This window comes from Aethalodelphis obliquidens, unplaced genomic scaffold, assembly GCF_003676395.1.
Source record: "Aethalodelphis obliquidens isolate GAN/ISIS:26980383/991018 unplaced genomic scaffold, ASM367639v1 scaffold117, whole genome shotgun sequence".
Classification (NCBI taxonomy): Eukaryota; Metazoa; Chordata; class Mammalia; order Artiodactyla; family Delphinidae; genus Aethalodelphis; species Aethalodelphis obliquidens.
The window spans coordinates 640680-660661 of NW_020838061.1; the positions used below are offsets into that span (position 1 = coordinate 640680).

A 19982-nucleotide genomic window follows, 5' to 3' on the forward strand; every position below is an offset into this window, starting at 1 on the left:
AGATATCTTATAAAACCACAATTATAAACAATCAGATCAATCTAACATAATAGGAAATCCAGAATTTAATCCATGTGCGTATGTATACATACATGAATTTGTGTCTATCTCTCTCTCTATTTCTCTATCATCTATCTATCTATCTATCTATCTATCTATCTATCTATCTTTGATTAAAAAAAGCTACACAAACTCACTGGAAAAATGCTGACTTATTCAACAAATAGTGTAGGGGCACTTGGTTAATCATTTGGAAAAAACAAAATTAGGTATTGTCTTCACATATCTTAAAGCAAAACAATTTCTAGGTGGGATAAATATCATGTTGTAAAAATGAAGCCATAAGGATACATGAAGCAAATATGGGGTATGTTTACATAATTGTAGTACAAGGAAGGATTTTGTAATCCTGTCACCAAAGTCACAAACCATAAAGGAAAGAATTGGTATATTTAACAATATAAAAATTACAAACAAAAGTTCTGACATTTGAAAACCCCATAAGCAAATTTAGAAGGCAAAAATAAACTGGAAAATATAGTGTGAATAATACCCTGACCGATAAAATAAAAACAAACAAAATGGGCCAATGCAAAATTCTCTCTCTCTATTACAGATGTAACACCCCCACTATATATTATATGATTCATTTATATGAAATGCCCAGAAAAGACAAAGTTATATAGTCAGAAATCAGATCTGTGGTTGCCTAGGTTTGGAGGTGGGAATGGATACTGGCTGAAAATGGGCTCAAGGAAATTTTTTGAAGTGGTGAAAATATTCTATAATTGGATTTTAGTGATTTGAAGAGATTATTCTAAAATTTGATTTTAGTGATGGTGATGGTTGTACAACTCTATAAACTTAACTAAAAATCATTGAACTCTACTTTTGCAATGGATGAATTTTATTCTATGTAAATTAAACCTCAATAAAAGTGTTCATAAAAAAGGTGTCAGAAGAGGACTCTTTCTATGCTTGAAGTCAAATGAAAAATACTTCTCATGGACAAATGGTATGATTACATGTTATTATTTGAATTCTCATTTAGGGAAGCACTGAGAAGTATTATAAAGATGATCCAGCCTAATTCCCTTATTTTGCAGATGAGAAAACTAAAGCCTGATGAATTAAATACTTTGCCTGAAGTCACATAATCAGCTAGTGGAAGATCTAGGACTCGTACCCAGATTGTCCAACTACTAGTCTGGTATTTGTCACATTACATCATACTCTCTTTGATTACAATGCATTTAAATTGCTCTGACCCAAATTGACTAGAATTCCAATAAAATTAAAATGATCATATACTATAATTTATGGATTGTTGTAATAACCAATATTTTGAACCATGGAGATCATTATTGTGGTAGATGAGTGTCACTTTTTGTGATGACAATGTGGGAGACTGCTTAGGTGGAAGCATTAAAGATCAAAAAGGTAAAATACAACTGTTGGTGAGGATATGGAAAAAACGGGGTAGAGCCATTATGAAAAACAGTATGAAAGTTCCTCAAAAAATTAAGAAAGAAACTACCATATGATTCAGCGATTCCTCTTCTGTATATATCCAAAGGAAATGAAATCAGTACCCCAAAGAGGTATCTGTGCTTCCATGTTCATTGCAGCATTCGTCACGGGATGGAAACAACCTAAGTGTCCATTAACAGATGAATGGATAACGAAACCGTGGTATACATATACAATGGAATATTAGTCTTTAAAAAAAATCCTGCCATTTGCAACTGTTTGGATGAACCTAGAGGACATTATGCTAACTGAAGTAAGCCAAACACAGAAAGAAAAGCATTGCATGATCTCACATGTGGAATCAAAAAATGTCAAATACATAGAAGCAGAGAGTAGAATGGTAGGTACCAGGGTGAGGAGGTGGGGAAAATGGGGAAATATTGGCCAAAGGGTACAAAATTGCAATTACATAGGATGAATAAGTCTAAATAACTAATGTAGAGCATGATGACTAAAGTTAACAATACAGTTGACCCTTGAACAACATGGGGGTTACAGGCACCAACCACCCTGCACAGTTAAAAATCCAAGTATAAATTTTGACTCCTCCAAAACTTAACTATTAATAGTCTACTGTTGACCAGAAGCCTTACCAATAACATAAACAGTTGATTAACACATATTTTGTATGTTATATGTATATTACATATATTTTATGCATTCATGACATACCTTTTTCTTAACTTTTTCGATATTTCTAGGCTACATGGTTTGTCTGCAAGTTTTTCCAAATTGTTGCAAATCTCCAAAAGTTTTTCCAATGTATTTATTGAAAGTAGACCAGTGCAGTTCAAAGCCATGTTGTTTAAGGGTCTACTGTACTATATTGAATGCTGGAAATTTGCTTTGGAAGTAGATTTCAGGTGCTCTCACCACACACACACAAAAAGGTAACTATGTGAGGAGATGGATATGTTAATTAGCTTGACTGTAGTAATCATTTCACTATGTACATGTATATCTAAATATGTTGCACACTTTAAATATATACAACTATCATTTTTAAATAGAATAAAAATATGTCTATTCTTTTCAAATATTTAACCAAATGTTTTGAGGACTTTAGATTTGAAGTGCGGTAAGCTGAAAAGCAAGTAAAAAACCATCAAATTCACAGAAGATATCATTAGGAGATGGAGCATATAAAATACCTTGCGAGCTTCCTTCAGACAAACAGATGGATACTTCATCATTTCTGTCATTATCCTCTCCTACTTCAGGACCAGCTTCCTCTCCTGGTGTGAGTGCAGATAAAGAACCAGATTCGGGCTGCTCAGAAAAATCAGCAGGGCCTCCTCTTGGAGGTGGAACTTCAATCCCCATTAAACGATATTTTCTTCTTCGATTCCCAATCCAAGTCTTTATAAGAGAAATAGAAGAGAAAGTTTTGTAAAAATAGAAACCTTAGCAGTTCTAGCCATTAAAATAATGAATGGATAAAGCATAAAATATGATTAAAAAGAATAAGTATAGAATAATGCAGTTTTATTATTACTCAATAAGCTAAAATAAAAGTAGCTGCTTTTATTTTAAAATACCTTATTAGAAGAAATATTTATCTAAATACTCAGACTTTCAAGCAACATGCAACCTGTCGCAGAACACTTTTTTGTTTTTGTTTTTATTTCTGGTGAAAATTATCCACCAAATATTTCAAAAGAAACATGAATTGGTTCTTTTCTGAAAGGGGCCAGACATGCAGCTCTAGCTATAGTTCATATCCCATTTCCAGTCTTGCTCTTTGTACGTGAAAATGTGCCTTCTAGTAACTTTGTTTGGCTCCATAATGACTACCTGCGTATTTTAAGTATTCTAAAATTGCATTTTATTAGATTTAGAATCAATTTTTAAAACTTTTTATAGTAAAATAAATTTCGAGTTACAGGAAGTTGCAAAAATTGGTCTTCATTCAGTTTCCTCCAGTTTACATTTTACATAATTATAGCACCATAACAGAAAAAGGAAATTGATATTGTACAATATATGTGTACAATTCTATGTTCCTTTATCACACCATTCTTCTCCCTCCCACCATCCTCAACTCCTGGCATCCACCAATCTGTTTTCCACCTCTATAATGGTGTCATTTTGAGAAAGTTATATAAATGGAGTCATACATGTGACTTCAAAAATTTCAAAAAATTGGCTTTTCTCATTCAGCTTAATTTCCTGGAAATTTATTAAAGTCACATATATCAATAGTCCATTCATTTTTATTGCTAAGTATTCTTCCATGATACTTATGTACCATTTTGTTTCTGTTTCTTTGCAATGTTTTTTTAACCCTTCACTTGGAGGACACTTGGGTTGTTTCTAATTTTTGGCTATTATATACAGCTAAAAATCTTCTATGAACAATCATGTACAGGTTTTTGTGCTGATGTAAGTTTTCATTTCTCTGAGATAAATGCCCAAGAATGCAACTGCTGGGTCAAATGGTAATTATATGTTTAATTTTAAAAGAAACTGCCAAATTGTTTCCATAAAAGTTGTGCCATTTTATATTTCTACCAGCAATGTATGAGAGATCCAGTTTCTTGGCATTCTTGCCAGGACTTCGTATTATAAGTAATTCTTTTTCTTTTAGCTGTTCTCATTGGTGCATGTAGCAATAGATCATCAAGTTCTTAATTTAATTTCCCTAATGGCTAGTGATGTTGAAAATCTTTTCATGTGCTTTTTGCTATCCATATATCAGTGAAATGTCTCTTCATGTCTCTTGTACATTTTGTAATTTTTGTCTTTTCTTTAATATTAAGTTTTGAAAGTACATTATATATTCTAGATATGAATTTTTGTCAGATAAGTGGTTTTGCAAAATTTCTCCCATTCTGTAGCAGATATGAGTTCTTTGTCAGATATGTGGTTTGCAAATATTTTCTCCTCATCTGTAGCTTGTATTTTCATCATCCTTGTCTTTTACAGCACAAAAGTTTTTTTTTTAATTTTGATGAAGTCCAAGTTACTGCTTTTTTCTTTTATGGATTATGCTTTTAGTCCTATTCCTAAGAATTCTTCACCAAGCCCTAGGCCACAAAGATTTTCTCCTATGTTATCTAAAATTTTTATAGTTTTATTTTTTACACTTAAATCTCTGATCCATTATGAATTCACTTTGTATAAGGTGTGAGATTTACATCAAGGTTAATTTATGTTTTCCTATAGATATCCAATTGTTCCAGCACCATTTCTTGAAAAGACTTCCTCCATTGAATTGCTTTTGCACCTTTGTCAAAAATCAACTAAGTTGGCCATGGTTGTGCAGGACTATTTCTGGGCTCTCCATTCTGTTCCAATGATCTATATGTCTTATCACCCTGCCAATACCACAGTCTTGGTTACTGTAGTTATATAATAAGTCTCAAAATTGGGTAGATGGATTTCTTCCACTTTATTGTTTTTGTCAAGAACTGTTTTAGCTATACTAGCATATTTCCTTTCCATGTGAATTTTAGAATTATCTTGTCTACATCAACAAACAATCTTGCTGGAATTTTATAGGAATTATGTTAAACCTGAATATCAATTTGGGGGGAATTTACATTTTTACTATGTCGAGTCTTCCAGTACATGAACACAGAATGTCTCTCCATTTATTTAGAATTTCTTTTATTTCTTTCATCAGTGTTTTGTAGTTTTCAGCATACAAATCCTGTACATGTTTTGTTAAAGTTACATGTAAGTATTTGATTTTTTGAGGGATTGCAAATAATTTATTCATATCTTAAATTTCAATTTCATTGCATTTATTTTTACTATATAGACATGCAATTGATTTTTATATGATGATCTTGTATCCAGAGACTTTGGTGAATTCACTTATTAGTTGTAAGAGTGTTTTGTAGATTCTTTATGATTTTCTACACAGCTAATCAAGTGTATCTTTTATTTCCTTTTCTTGATTTATTGTGCTGGTTAGAACTTCTACTACTATATTGAATAAAGGTGTTTAGAGTGGACATCTTGTTTTTGGTCTCAGAGGAAAAGCATTCTATTTTTCACCATTAAAGTATGATGTTAGCTGTAGGTTATGGGTACTTGTAGATTCTTTTTTGGGGAGACTTTTTTGAATTCAATTTCCTTAATAGTTATAGGGCAACCTAAATGTCCATTGACAGATGAATGGATAAACATGTGGTATATATATACAATGGAATATTACTCAGCCATAAAAAGAATGAAATAATACTATTTCCAGCAACACAGATGGGCCTAGAGATCATTGTATTAAGTGAAGTCAGACAGAGAAAGACAAATATCATATGATATCACTTATATGTGGAATCTAAAATAATGATACAAATGAACTTATTTACAAAACAGAAATAAGACTCACAGACATAGAAAATAAACTTATTACCAAAGGGGATAGCGGGGTGGGGGAAGAGACAAATTAGGAGTTTGGGATTAATATATATACACTATTATATATAAAATAGATAACCAACAAGGATCTACTGTATAGCACAGGGTACTATATTCAATATCTTGTAATAACCTATAATGGAAAAAAATCTGAAGAAGAATATATATATATATACATATATATGTATATACATGTAACTGAATCACTTTGCTGTACACCTGAAACTAACACATCATTGTAAACTAACTATACTTCAATTAAAAAATGGTTAATAATAAATAAATGAATGTATATATTTTTATGTTATTCTTTAGGTCCTGTGGTCCCTAGCAGATGTGAGGTCTTTCCACCCTTCACAGTCTTCTTATATTTGTTTTATATATAATGTCTAGGGATTTTAGTTGTACTTACTGGGAAGGATAGGGAAAATTATGTCTACTCCAACATTTTTGGAAGCTGCAGTCTAAAACCAATTTTATTCTCAAGTTTCTCATGTAATTTTCAAAAAGCTCATTTTATATGATTAGAGTTTGTAACCTTTATAATTTTGCCATATGACTCTACAAAGTAGAATTGTCACACCAATCTACAAAGTGGAAGAAGAATTCTTAAAACCTGTATATTCTCTTTTAGTGTAGAAAGTCATTCAATAGCATTTCATAATTTCAGATCTAAATTTGATTATGGTACCATTTCTTTGTATACCAAGTAGAATTGCTTCTATACAACAAGGTCCACTTCAATACAAAGCCACCTTAGATATTCTCTAATGTAAATAAAAAACATGAATAAAGTTAACTTTTACGTGGTAAGATTTTGCAAAAAAAAATGCAGGGCAAAACAGAAGAACTATTCAGTTAGTCCAAGAAGATTAATTCTTCTTTATAATTTTTTTTGGGGGGGCATTTTCTCTTCAAATTCAGGATATGTAGTACCTTTGATGTATTTAGCATTCAATGCTAAATGTGAAACCTGAAACATATGGATTGCTTTGTAGGCTCCCAAGTGAAAATTACCTGGTAGAAAAGGAAAATATTTATGGATATTAATTTTTCTAGTTTTGCTAAATTCTCCCATAGGTGAAACACTACTAGACTTCAGAAAAAGTAAAGAATTTCAACTTCTTACTAAAGTTCCATTAAATTGTCATGTACTTTCTCTATTTCCTGTCTTTGAATACGACGCTTATCAAATACTGATGCTTCTTTTTCACAATAATCTTAGACACAGATGCTTGGGAAAATGATGCTGTGGGCAGAAGAAGAACGATACCAGTTTTCTTAGGATGCTTTTGGCTTCCTTTGGGTCATAAAGGCTTGGGAAGAGAGAAGAAGACAGAAAACAGAAGCCAATGTCCATTATTTTCAACTTCTTTTTTCACCCTTCTTGGGAGAAATGAATGATTATATACTGTATAATGATAAAGGTATAATAATATGTGAACATTGGGACTATTTGGAAATTTATTACATACTAGGGCTGACATAGTTCCTCTCTGGCTATTTCTCAAAACTGGAAGGCACCAGGAAAATAATTCAGTATACAAACATAATCTTAATGGGTTTATTACATTTTCAAAGAATCATAGATGATGGAAGAGATCTTGGAAGCCAACTAGCCTAACCTTCCATTTAAGGTAAAAGTTTCTTCTTCAGCATTATAGGTGGATGGCTATTCAGTCTTTGCATGAAAATAATAGGAACATGGAACATACTACTTTATAAGGTTCCTCAGTCCAGTTTTTGGATAGTTTTTTTTTCCAAAAATGTTCTCCCTAAAACTGAATCAGTATCTATTGTCTTATTAATTCTAGGCCTTGGTTCCAGTTTTTCACTCTGGATCCACCTTACTCCAAATAGCCTCTTCTACATTCCAGCTATCAATTATGTAAAGAGTATTTATTCCTATTTCTGGCTGTGCCATGTGGCTTGCAGAATCTCAGTTCCCCGACAAGGGACTGAACCCAGGCCACGGCAGTGAAAGCGCCAAATTCTAATCACTAAGCCACCAGGGAATTCAAGTATTTATTTCTTTGTTTCAAAATAAATACCCGTAATTTTGTATAATACAGTTTTTCAACCATTTTATATGACCCATGGTCAAGTTTTTTTTATCACTCTGGGACTCAGATTCCTTAACTGAGGAAACTGGAAATTGAGATAATTGGTTTCCAAATCTTTAGTCTCCTGGATAAACTTTATCCCTCCAGAGTTGCTCATAAATTTATAAAATAAGTATCTTCTATAACCATTTGTAGAATAAGTATCTTCTATAACCATAACTCCAATGTATTGACAGCTCAAATATATTGGCTATTTAAAATGATGACTCTCAGGCCCTATAAGTTTCTAAGTACATTTCTATTAAAATAATTAAAAAATAATATTCCAAACTGCCATTAGTTTAAATGTATATTATTATATATTTTTATTCTGTGTGCTATAAATAGAGGGCACACCTTTCTGTTAAACATTCATTTGTTTGAAGGAAACCCTCTTACAGTGTTGGTAGGAATGTAAATTGATACAGCCACTATGAAAAACAGTATAGATATTTCTCCAAAAACTAAAAATAGAACTACCATATGACCCAGCAATTCCACTCCTGTACATATCCAAAAAAGAAAAAAACACTAATTCAAAAAATACATGCACTTCAATGTTCTTAGCAGCATTATTTACAATTGCCAAGATAAGGAAGCAACCTAAGTGTCCATCAACAGATGAATGGTTAAAGAAGATGTGGAACACACACACACACACACACACACACACACACACACACACACTGCAATACTACTCAGCCATGAAAGAACAAAAAAATTTGCCATTTGTAGCAACATGGATGGACTTGGAGGACATTATGCTAAGTGAAATAAGTCAGACTGAGAAAGACAAATATGTATGATATCACTTATATATGGAATCTAAAAACTACAGCAAATTAGTGAATATAACAAAAAAGAAGCAGACTCACAGATACAAAGAACAAACTAATGATTACCAGTGGGAAGGGGAAGGGCAATATAGAGATGGGGCAGTGGGAGGTACAAACAGTTGGGTGAAAGACAGGCTACAAGGACGTACTGTATAACACAGGGAATATAGCCAGTGTTTTGTAATAACTGTAAATGGAGTATAACATTTAAAATAGTATAAAAATTTCATTCTTTCATTCCACAAATATTACTGAACATCAAGTACATACCAAGCACTGTTCTAGTGCTGGGGATAGAATAGTGAAAAGGCAGGCCTGATATACACCCTTGTAGAGCTTGAATTTACAATCCAGAAGATGTATACACAATAAACAAATAGACAAGAAAAATACAAATCACAAAATTTGACCAATTACTATGGAGGGAAAGAACCAACTAGAATATTTAGCCACAGTGACATAGTGTAGTGAAGTGAAATCCTTTCCAAATTTGCCTATCATCAGAATTGCTGGGGCAAAGGAAATATATAGATTCCAAGGTCCTTCCCTAAAAATCCTGATTAGTAGGCCTAGGATGGAGTGAGCTGTATATTTTTTTAACATATTTATTGGAGTATAATTGCTTTACAATGGTGTGTTAGTTTCTGCTGTATAACAAAGTGAATCAGCTATACATATACATATATCCCCATTTCGCCTCTCTCTTGTGTCTCCCTCCCACCCTCCATATCCCACCCCTCTTGGTGGACAGAAAGCACTGACCTGATCTCCCTGTGCCATGTGGCTGCTTCCCACTAGCTATCTATTTTACATTTGGTAGTGTACATATGTCCAAGCCACTCTCTCTCTTCATCTCAGCTTACATTTCCCCCTCCCCATGTCCTCAAGTCCATTCTTTACATCTGTGTCTTTATTCCTGTCTGAACCTAGGTTCTTCAGACCTTTTTTTTTTTAGATTCCATATATATGTGTTAGCATACGGTATTTGTTTTTCTCTTTCTGACTTACTTAACTCTGTATGACAGTCTCTAGGTCCACCAACCTCACTGCAAATAACTCAATTTCCTTTCTTTATATGGCTGAGTAATATTCCATTGTATATATGTGCCACATCTTCTTTATCCATTCCTCTATCAATGGACACTTAGGTTGCTTCCATGTCCTAGCTATTGTAAATAGTGCAGCAATGAACATTGTGGTACATGACTCTTTGTGAACTATGGTTTCTCAGGGTATATGACCAAAAGTGGGATTGCTGGGTCATATTGTAGTTCTATTTTTATTTTTTTAAGGAACTTCCATATTGTTCTCAATAGTGGCTGTATCAATTTATATTCCCACTAACAATGCAAGACGGTTTGCTTTTCTTAACACCCTCTCCAGCGTTTATTGTTTGTACATACTTTATGGCCATTTTGACTGTTGTGAGGTCATATCTCATTGTAGCTTTGATTTGCATTTCTCTAATGATTAGTGATGTTGAGCATCCTTTCATGTGTTTGTTGGCAATCTGTATATCTTCCTTGGAGAAATAACTATTTAGGTCTTCTGCCCATTTTTGGCTCGGGTTGTTTGTTTTTTTAATATTGAGCTGCATGAGCTGCTTGTATATTTTGGAGATTAATCCTTTGTCAGTTGCTTTGCTTGCAAATATTTTCTCCCATTCTGAGGGTTGTCTTTTTGTCTTCTTTATAGTTTCGTTTGCTGTGCAAAAGCTTTTAAGTTTCATTAGGTCCCATTTGTTTATTTTTGTTTTTATTTCCATTTCTCTAGGAGGTGGATCAAAAAGGATCTTGCTGTGATTTATGTCATACAGTGTTCTGCCTATGTTTTCCTCTAAGAGTTTGATAGTGTCTGTTCTTATTTTTAGGTCTTTAATCCATTTTGAGTTTATTTTTGTGTATAGTGTTAGGGAGTGTCCTAATTTCATTTTTTTACATGTAGCTGTCAAGTTTTCCCAGCACCACTTACTGAAGAGTCTGTCTTTTCCCCATTGAATATTCTTGCCTCCTTTATCAAATATAAGGTGACCATATGTGTGTGGGTTTATATCTAGGCTTTCTATCCTGTTCCATTGATCTATATTTTTGTTTTTGTGCCAGTACCATGCTGTCTTGATTACTGCAGCTTTGTAATATAGGCTGAAGTCCAGGAGCCTGATTCCTCCAGCTTCATTTTTCTTTCTCAAGATTACTTTGGCTATTTGGGATTTTTTGTGTTTCCATACAAATTCTGAAATGTTTTGTTCTAGCTCTGTGACAAATGCCATTGGTAGTTTGAAAGGGATTGCACTGAATCTGTAGATTGCTTTGGGTACTAGAGTCATTTTCACAATATTGATTCTTCAAGTCCAAGAACATGGTATATCTCTCCATCTGTTTGAATAATCTTTAATTTCTTTCATTAGTGTCATATTTTCTGCATACAGCTCTTTTGTCTCCTTTCGGTTTATTCCTAAGTATTTTATTATTTTGGTTGTAATGATAAATGGGAGTGTTTCTTTAACTTCTCTTTCAGATTTTTCATCATTAGTGTATAGGAATGCAAGAGATTTCTGTGCATTAATTTTGTATCCTGCTAATTTACCAAATTCATTGACTAGCTGTAGTACTTTTCTGGTAGCATCTTTAGGATTCGCTATGTATAGTATCATGTCATCTGACAACATTGACACTTCACTTCTTCTTTTCCAATTTGGATTACTTTTATTTCTTTTTCTTCTCTGATTGCAGTGGCTAAAACTCCCAAATCTATGTTGAATAATAGTAGTGAGAGTGTCTTCTTCCTTATCTTAGTGAAAAAGGTTTCAGTTTTTCACCATTGAGACCGATGCTGCCTGTGGGTTTGTCATATATGGCCTTTATTATGTTGAGGTAAGTTCCCTCTATGCCTATTTTCTGAAGGGTTTTTATCAGAAATTGGTGTTGAATTTTGTCCAAAGCTTTTTCTGCATCTATTTAGATGATCATATGGCTTTTATACTTCAGTTTATTAATGTGGTGTATCGCATTGATTGATTTGTGTATATTGAAGAGTCCTTGCAACCCTGGGATAAACCCCACTTGATCATGTTCTATGATCCCTTTAATGTGCTGTTGGATTCTGGTTGCTAGTAATTAGTTGAGGATTTTTGCATCTGTGCTCATCAGTGATATTGGCCTGTAGTTTTCTTTTTTGTGTGACATCTTTATCTGGTTTTGGTATCAGCGTGATGGTGACCTCATAGAATGAGTTTGGGAGTGTTCCTCCCTCTGCTATGTTTTGGAAGAGTTTGAGAAGGACAGTGTTAGCTCTTCTCTAAATGTTTGATAGAATTCATCTGTGAAGCCATCTGGTTCTGGGCTTTTGTTTGTTGGAAGATTTTTAATCACATTTTCAATTTCAGTGCTTGTGATTGGCCTGTTTATATTTTCTATTTCTTCTTGGTTCAGTTTTGGAAGGTTGTGCTTTACTAAGAATTTGTCCATTTCTTGAAGGTTGTCCATTTTATTGGTATATAGTTGCTTGTAGAAATCTCTCATGATCCTTTGTATTTCTTTTTGTTATTTTTTTGAACTTTTGACTTTTATTTATTTTTATTTTTTTATACATCTTGTTCTTAATAGTCATCAATTTTATACACATCATGGTGTACATGTCAAACCCAGTTGCCCAGTTAATCACCCCCCCACCCCCCACACACTGCTTTCCCCCATTGGTGTCCATATGTTTCTTCTCTACATCTGTGTCTCAATTTCTGCCCTGCAAAGCGGTTCGTCCATACCATTTTTCTTGGTTCCAGATATATGCGTTGATATACACATTTTTTTTCTCTTGCTGACTTACTTTATTCTGTATGACAGTCTCTAGGTCCATCCATGTCTCAACAAATGACCCAATTTCATTCCTTTTTATGGCTGAGTAACATTGCATTGTATATACGTACCACATCTTCTTTATTCATTCGTCTGTTGATGGGCATTTAGGTTGCTTCCGTGACCTGGCTATTTAAATAGTGCTGCAAGGAACATTGGGGTGCATGTGTCTTTTTGAATTATGGTTTTCTCTGGGTATATGCCCAGTAGTGGGATTGCTGGGTCATATGGTAATTCTATTTTTAGTTTTTAAGGAACCTCCATACTGTTCTCCATAGTGGCTGTATTAATTTACATTCCCACAAACAGGGCAAGAGGGTTCCCTTGTCTCCACACGCTCTCCAAAATTTGTTGTTCGACAACTTTCTGATGATGCCCATTCTAACTGGTGTGAGGTGATACCTCATTGTGGTTTTGATTTGCATTTTTCTAGTAATTACTGATATTGAGGAGCTTTTCATGTCCTTCTTGGCCATCTGTATGTCTTCTTTGGAGAAATGTCTATTTAGGTCTTCTGCCCATTTTTGGTTAGGGATGTTTGTTTTTTAAATATTGAGCTTCATGAGCTATTTATATACTTTGGATATTAATCCTTTGTCCATTGATTCCTTTGCAAATATTTTCTCCCATACTGAGGGTTGTCTTTTAATCTTGTTTATGGTTTCCTTTGCTGTGCAAAAGCTTTGAAGTTTCATTAGGTCCCATTTGTTTATTTTTGTTTTTATTTCCATTACTGTAGGAGGTGGATCAAAAAAGATCTTGCTGTAATTTACGTCAAAGAGTGTTCTTCCAATGTTTTACTCTAAGAGTTTTTTTTCTTTTTTTTTTTTTGTGGTATGTGGACCTCTCACTGTTGTGGCCTCTCCCATTGTGGAGCACAGGCTCCGGATGCACAGGCTCAGTGGCCATGGCTCACAGGCCTAGCAACTCCATGGCATGTGGGATCTTCCCAGACCAGGGCATGAACTTGTGTCCCCTGAATCGGCAGGTGGACTCTCAACAACTGTGCCACCAGGGAAACCCTCTAAGAGTTTTATAGTGTCTGTTCTTACATTTGGGTCTCTAATCAATTCTGAGTTTATTTTTGTGTATGGTGTTAAGAAGTGTTCTAATTTCATTCTTTTACATATAGCTGTCCAGTTTTCCCAGCATGATTTATTGAAGATACTGTATTTTCTCCCTTGTATATCCTTTCCTCCTTTGTCATAGATTAGTTGACCATAGCTGTGTGGGTTTATATCTGGGCTTTCTATTTTGTTCCATTGATCTATATTTCTGTTTTTGTGCCAGTACCATATTGTATTGATTACTGTAGCTTTGTAGTATAGTCTGAAGTCAGGGACTCTGATTCATCCAGCTCAGCTTTTTTCCCTCAAGACTGCTTTGGCTCTTCAGGGTCTTTTCTGTCTCCACACAAATTTTCAGATTTTTTGTTCTAGTTCTATAAAAGATGCCTTTGGTTATTTGATAGTGATTGCATTGAATCTGTAGATTGCTTTGGGTAGTGTAGTCATTTTCACAATATTAATTCTTCCAATCTAAGAACATGGTATATCTCTCCATCTGTTGGTATCATCTTTAATTTCTTTCATCAGTGTCTTATAGTTTTCTACAGGTCTTTTGTCTCCCTAGATATGTTTATACCTAGGTATTTTATTCTTTTTGTTGCAGTGGTAAATGGGAGTGTTTCCTTAATTTCCCTTTCAGATTTTTCATCATTAGTGTATAGGAATACCAGAGACTTCTGTGCATTAATTTTGTATCCTGCAACATTACTAAATTCATTGATTAGCTCTAGTAGGTTTCTGGTGGCATCTTTAGGATGCTCTATGTATAGTATCATGTCATCTGCAAACAGTGACAGCTTTACTTCTTCTTTTCCAATTTTTATTCCTTTTATTTCTTGTCCTTCTCTGATTGTCGTGGCTAGCACTTATAAATCTATGTTGAATAATAATGGTGAGAGTGGCCATCCTTTTCTTTTTCCTGATCTTAGAGGAAATGCTTTCAATTTTTCACCATTGAGACTGATGTTTGCTGTGGGTTTGTCATATATGGCCTTTTTAATGTTGAAGTAGGTTCCCTCTATTCCCACTTTCTGGAGAGTTTTTATCACAAATCGTTGTTGAATTTTGTCAAAAGATTTTTCTGCATCTATTGAGAAAATCATATGGTTTTTATTCTTCAACTTGTTAATACGGCGTATCACATTGATTGACTTGCGTATATTGAAGAATCATTGCATCCCTGGGATAAATCCCACTTGATCATGGTGTATGATCCTTTTAATGTGTTGTTGGATTCTGTTTGCTAGTATTTTGTTTAGGATTTTTGCATCTATATTCATCAGTGATATTTGTCTGTAATTTTCTTTTTTTGTAGTATCTTTGTCTGGTTTTGGTATCAGGGTTATGGTGGCCTCATAGAATGAGTTTGGGAGTGCTCCTTCCTCCGCAATTTTTTGGAAGAGTTTGAGAAGGATGAGCGTTAGCTCTTGTCTAAATGTTTGATAGAATTCACCTGTGAAGCCATCTGGTCCTGGACTTTTGTTTGTTGGAAGATTTTTAATCACAGCTTCAATTTCATTACTTGTGATTGGTCTGTTCATATTTTCTATTTCTTCCTGGTTCAGTCTTGGAAGGTTATACCTTTCTAAGAATTTGTCCATTTTTTTCCAGGTTGTCCAACTTATTGGCATAGAGTTGCCTGTAGTAGTCTCTTAGGATGCTTTGTATTTCTGCGGTGTCTGTTATAACTTCTCCTTTCTCATTTTTAATTTTATTGATTTGAGTCCTCTCCCTCTTTTTATTGATTAGTCTGGCTAATGGTTTATCAATTTGGTTTACTTCTCAAAGAACCATCTTTTAGTTTTATTGATCTCTGCTATTGTTTTCTTTGTTTCTATTTCATTTATTTATGCTCTGATCTTTATGATTTGTTCCCTTCTGCTAACGTTGGGTATTCTTTGTTCTTCTTTCTCTAGTTCATTTAGGTGTAACATTAGATTCTTTATTTGAGACTTTTCTTGTTACTTGAGGTAGGCTTGCAGAGCTATAAATTTCCCTCTTAGAACTGCTTTTGCTGCATCCCATAGGTTTTGGATCGTTTTTTTTTTCATTGCCTTTTGTCTCTAGGTATTTTTTGATTTCCACTTTGATTTCTTCAGTGATCTCTTGGTTATTTAGTAACATATTGTTTAGCCTTCATGTGTTTGGGTTTTTTTTAACATTTTTTCCCTGTATTTCATTTCTAATCTCATAACATTGTGGTCAGAAAAGCTGCTTGATATGATTTCAAATTTCTTAAATTTACTGAGGCTTGATTTGTGACCCAAGGTTTGATCTATCCTGGAGAATGTTCCATGTGCACTTCAGAAGGAAGTGTAATCTGCTGCTTTTGGAAAGAATGTCTTATAAATATCAATTAAATCTATCTGGTCTATTGTGTCTTTTAAAGCTTCTGTTTCCTTATTTATTTTCATTTTGGATGATCTGTTCATTGGTGTAAGTGAGGTGTTAAAGTCCCCCACTATTATTGTGTTACTGTTGATTTCCTCTTTTATAGCTGTTAGTAGGTGCCTTATGTATTGAAGTGCTCCTATGTTGGGTGCATATATATTTATAATTGTTACATCTTCTTCTTGGATTGATCCCTTTATCATTATGTAGTGTCCTTCCTTGTCTCTTATAAAATTCTTTACTTTAATGTCTTTTGTATCTGATATGAGTATTGTTACTCCAGCTTTCTTTTGATTTCCATTTGTATGGAATATCATTTTCCATCCCCGCACTTTCAGTCTGTATGTGTCCTTAGGTCTGAAGTGGGTCTCTTGTAGACAGCATATAGATGGGTCTTGTTTTTCTATCCATTCAGCAAGCCTGTGTCTTTTGGTTGGAGCAATTTATCCATTCACGTTTAAGGTAATTATCAATATGTATGCTCCTATGGCCATTTATTTATTTGTTTTGGGTTTACTTTTGTAGGTCTTTTTCTTCTGTTGTGTTCCCCACTTAGAGTAGTTCCTTCAGCGTTTGTGGTAGAGCTGGTTTGGTTGTGCTGAATTTTCTTAGCTTTTTCTTGTGTGTAAGGCTTTTGATTTCTCCATCGAATCTGAATGAGATCCTTGCTGGGTAGAGTAATCTTGGTTGCAGCTTCTTCCCTTTCATTACTTTAAGTATATCATGACACTCCCTTCTGGCTTGTAGAGCTTCTGCTGAAAGATCAGCTGTTAACCTTATGGGGATTCCCTTGTGTGTTATTTGTCATTTTTCCCTTGCTGCTTTCAGTAATTTTTCTTTGTTTTTAATTTTTGCCAATTTGATTACTATTTGTCTCAGCATGTTTCCCCTTGGGTTTATCCTGTGTGGGACTCTCTGTGCTTCCTGGAGTTGGATGGCTATTTTCTTTCCCATGTTAGGGAAGGTTCTGACTGTAATCTCTTCAAATATTTTTTTTGAGTCTTTTCTCTCTCTCTTCTCCTTCTGGGACCCCTATAATGTGAAAGTTGTTGCATTTAATGTTGTCCCAGAGGTCTCTTTGGCTGTCTTCATTTCTTTTCATTCTTTGTTCTTTTCCTGTTCCGCAGCAGTGAATTCCACCATTCTGTCTTCCAGGTCACTTATCCCTTCTTCTGCCTCTGTTATTCTTCTATTGATTCCTTCTAGTGTAGTTTTCATTTCAGTTATTGTATTGTTCATCTTTGTTTGTTTGTTCTTTAATTCTCCTAGGTCTTTAGTAAACATTTCTTTCATCTTCTTGATCTTCGCCTCCATTCATTTTCCGAGGTCCTGGATCATCTTCACTATCATTAATCTGAAATCATTTTCTGGATGGTTGCCTACCTCCACTTCATTTTGTTCTTTTTCTGGGCATTTATCTTGTTCCTTCATTTGGTACATAGCCCTCTGCCTTTTCATCTTGTCTATCTTTCAGTGAATGTGATTTTTATTCCACAGGCTGCAGGATTGTAGTTCTTCTTGTTTCTGCTATCTGCCCTCTGATGGATGAGGCTATCTAAGAGGCTTGTGCAAGTTTCCTGATGGGAGGGACTGGTGGTGGGTAGAGCTGGCTGTTGCTCTGGTGGGCAGAGCTCAGTAAAACTTTAATCTGCTTGACTGCTGATGGGTGGGGCTGGTTTCCCTCCCTTTTGGTTGTTTGGCCTGAGGCAACCCAACACCAGAGCCTACTCGGGCTCTTTGGTGGGGTCAATGGTGGACTTTGGGAGGGCTCACACCAAGGAATACTTTCCAGAACCTCTGCTGCCAGTGTCCTTGTCCTCATGGTGAGCCACAGCCACCCACTGCCTCTGCAGGAGACCCTCCAACGCTAGCAGGTATGTCTGGTTCAGTGTCCCCTGGGGTCACTGCTCCTTCCCCTGGGTCCCAATGTGCACACTACTTCATGTGTGCCCTCCAAGAGTGGAGTGTCTGTTTCCCCCAATCCTGTCAGAGTCCTACAATCAAATCTCACTAGCCTTCAAAGTCTGATTTTCTAGGAATTTCTCCTCCTGTTGTTGGAACCCCAGGTTGGGAAGTCTGACGTGGGGCTCAAGACCTTCACTCCAGTGGGTGGACTTCTGTGGTATAAGTGTTCTCCAGTTTGTGAGTCACCCACCCAGCAGTTATGGGATTTGATTTTATTGTGATAGTGCCCCTCTTACCATCTCATTGTAGCTTCTACTTTGTCTTTGGATGTGGGATATATTTTTTGGTGTATTCCATTGTGTTCCTGTTGATGATTGTTCAGCAGTTAGTTGTGATTCTGGTGTTCTCTCAAGAGGGAGTGAGAGCATGTCCTTCTAATCTGCCATCTTGCTTCCAAATCTCGATTCTTTGTATTTCTAGAGAGTCAGTTGTTTCTTCTTTTTCATTTCTAATTTTACTGATTTGAGTCTTCTCCCTTTTTTTCTTGATGAATCTGGCTAATGGTTTATCAATCTTGTTTATCTTCTCAAGGAACCAGCTTTTAGTTTTACTGATCTTTGCTCTCGTTTCCTTCATTTCTTTATCATTTTTTTTCTGACCTGGTCTTTATGATTTCTTTCCTTCTCCTAACTTTCGGATTTTTTTGTTCTTCTTTTTCTAATTGCTTTAGGTATAAGTTTAGGTTGTTTATTTGGAATGTTTCTTGTTTCTGGAGATAAAATGTATTGGTATAAACTTCCTTCTTAGTACTGCTTTTGCTGCATCCCATAGGTTTTGGGTTGTTGTGTTTTCATTGTGATTTGTTTCTAGGGATTTTTTGATTTCCTCTTTGATTTATTCAGTGATCTTTTGGTTGTTTAGTAGTGTATTGTTTAGCCTCTATGTGTTTGTGTATTTTACAGATTTTTCCATGTAATTGATATCTAGTCTCAATGTGTTGTGTTCAGAAAACATACTTTGTATGATTTCAATTTTCTTAAATTTACCAAGGATTGATTTGTGACCCAAGATAAGATCTACCTGGAAAATGTTCCATGAGCACTTGAGAAGAAAGTACATTCTGTTGTTTTTGCATGGGATGTCCTATAAATATCAGTTAAGTCCATCTTTTTTAATGTATCATTTAAAGCTTGTGTTTCCTTATATATTTCCATTTTGGATGATCTGTCCATAGGTTAAAATGGGGTGTTAAAGTCCTGTACTATGATTGTGTTACTGTCGATTTCCCGTTTTATGGTTGCTAGTATTTGCCCTAGGTATTGAGGTGCTCCTACTTTGGGTGCATAAATATTTACAATTGTTATATCTTCTTTTTGGATTGATCACTTCATCATTATGTAGTGTCCTTCTTTGTCTCTTGTAATAGTCTTTATTTTAAAGTCTACTTTGTCTGATATGAGAATTGCTATTCCAGCTTTCTTTTGATTTCCATTTGCGTGGAATATCTTTTTCCATCCCCTCACTTTCAGACTGTATGTGTCCCTGGGTCTGAAGTGGGTCTCTTGTAGACAGCATATATATGGGTCTTGCTTTTGTATCCATTCAGCCAGTCTATGCCTTTTGGTTGGAGCATTTAATCCATTTACATTTAAGGTAGTTGTCGATATGCATGTTCCTATTATCATTTTCTTAATTGTTTTGGGTTGTTATTGTAGGTATTTTCCTTCTCTTGTGTTTCCTGCCTAAATAAGTTCCTTTAGCATTTGTTGTAAAGCTGGTTCGGTGCTGCTGAATTCTCTTAACTTTTGCTTTTTTGTCAAGATTTTAATTTTGTCGTTGAATCTGAATGAGATCCTTGATGAGTAGAGTAATCTTGGCTGTAGGTTTTTCTCTTTCTTCACTTTATATATGTCCTGCCACTCCCTTTTGGCT

The 19982-nt window shown here is 34.8% G+C and overlaps 1 protein-coding gene across 1 annotated transcript in view; it reads right to left on the reverse strand.

Moving 5' to 3' along the window:
- Positions 1-19982, reverse strand: part of HDX (highly divergent homeobox) — a 177574-nt gene that overhangs the window by 31463 nt on the left and 126129 nt on the right. The window contains exon 6 of the mRNA XM_027097871.1: positions 2682-2889. Coding sequence (XP_026953672.1) covers positions 2682-2889 — 208 coding nt within the window. The remainder of the gene's footprint in view (positions 1-2681; positions 2890-19982) is intronic.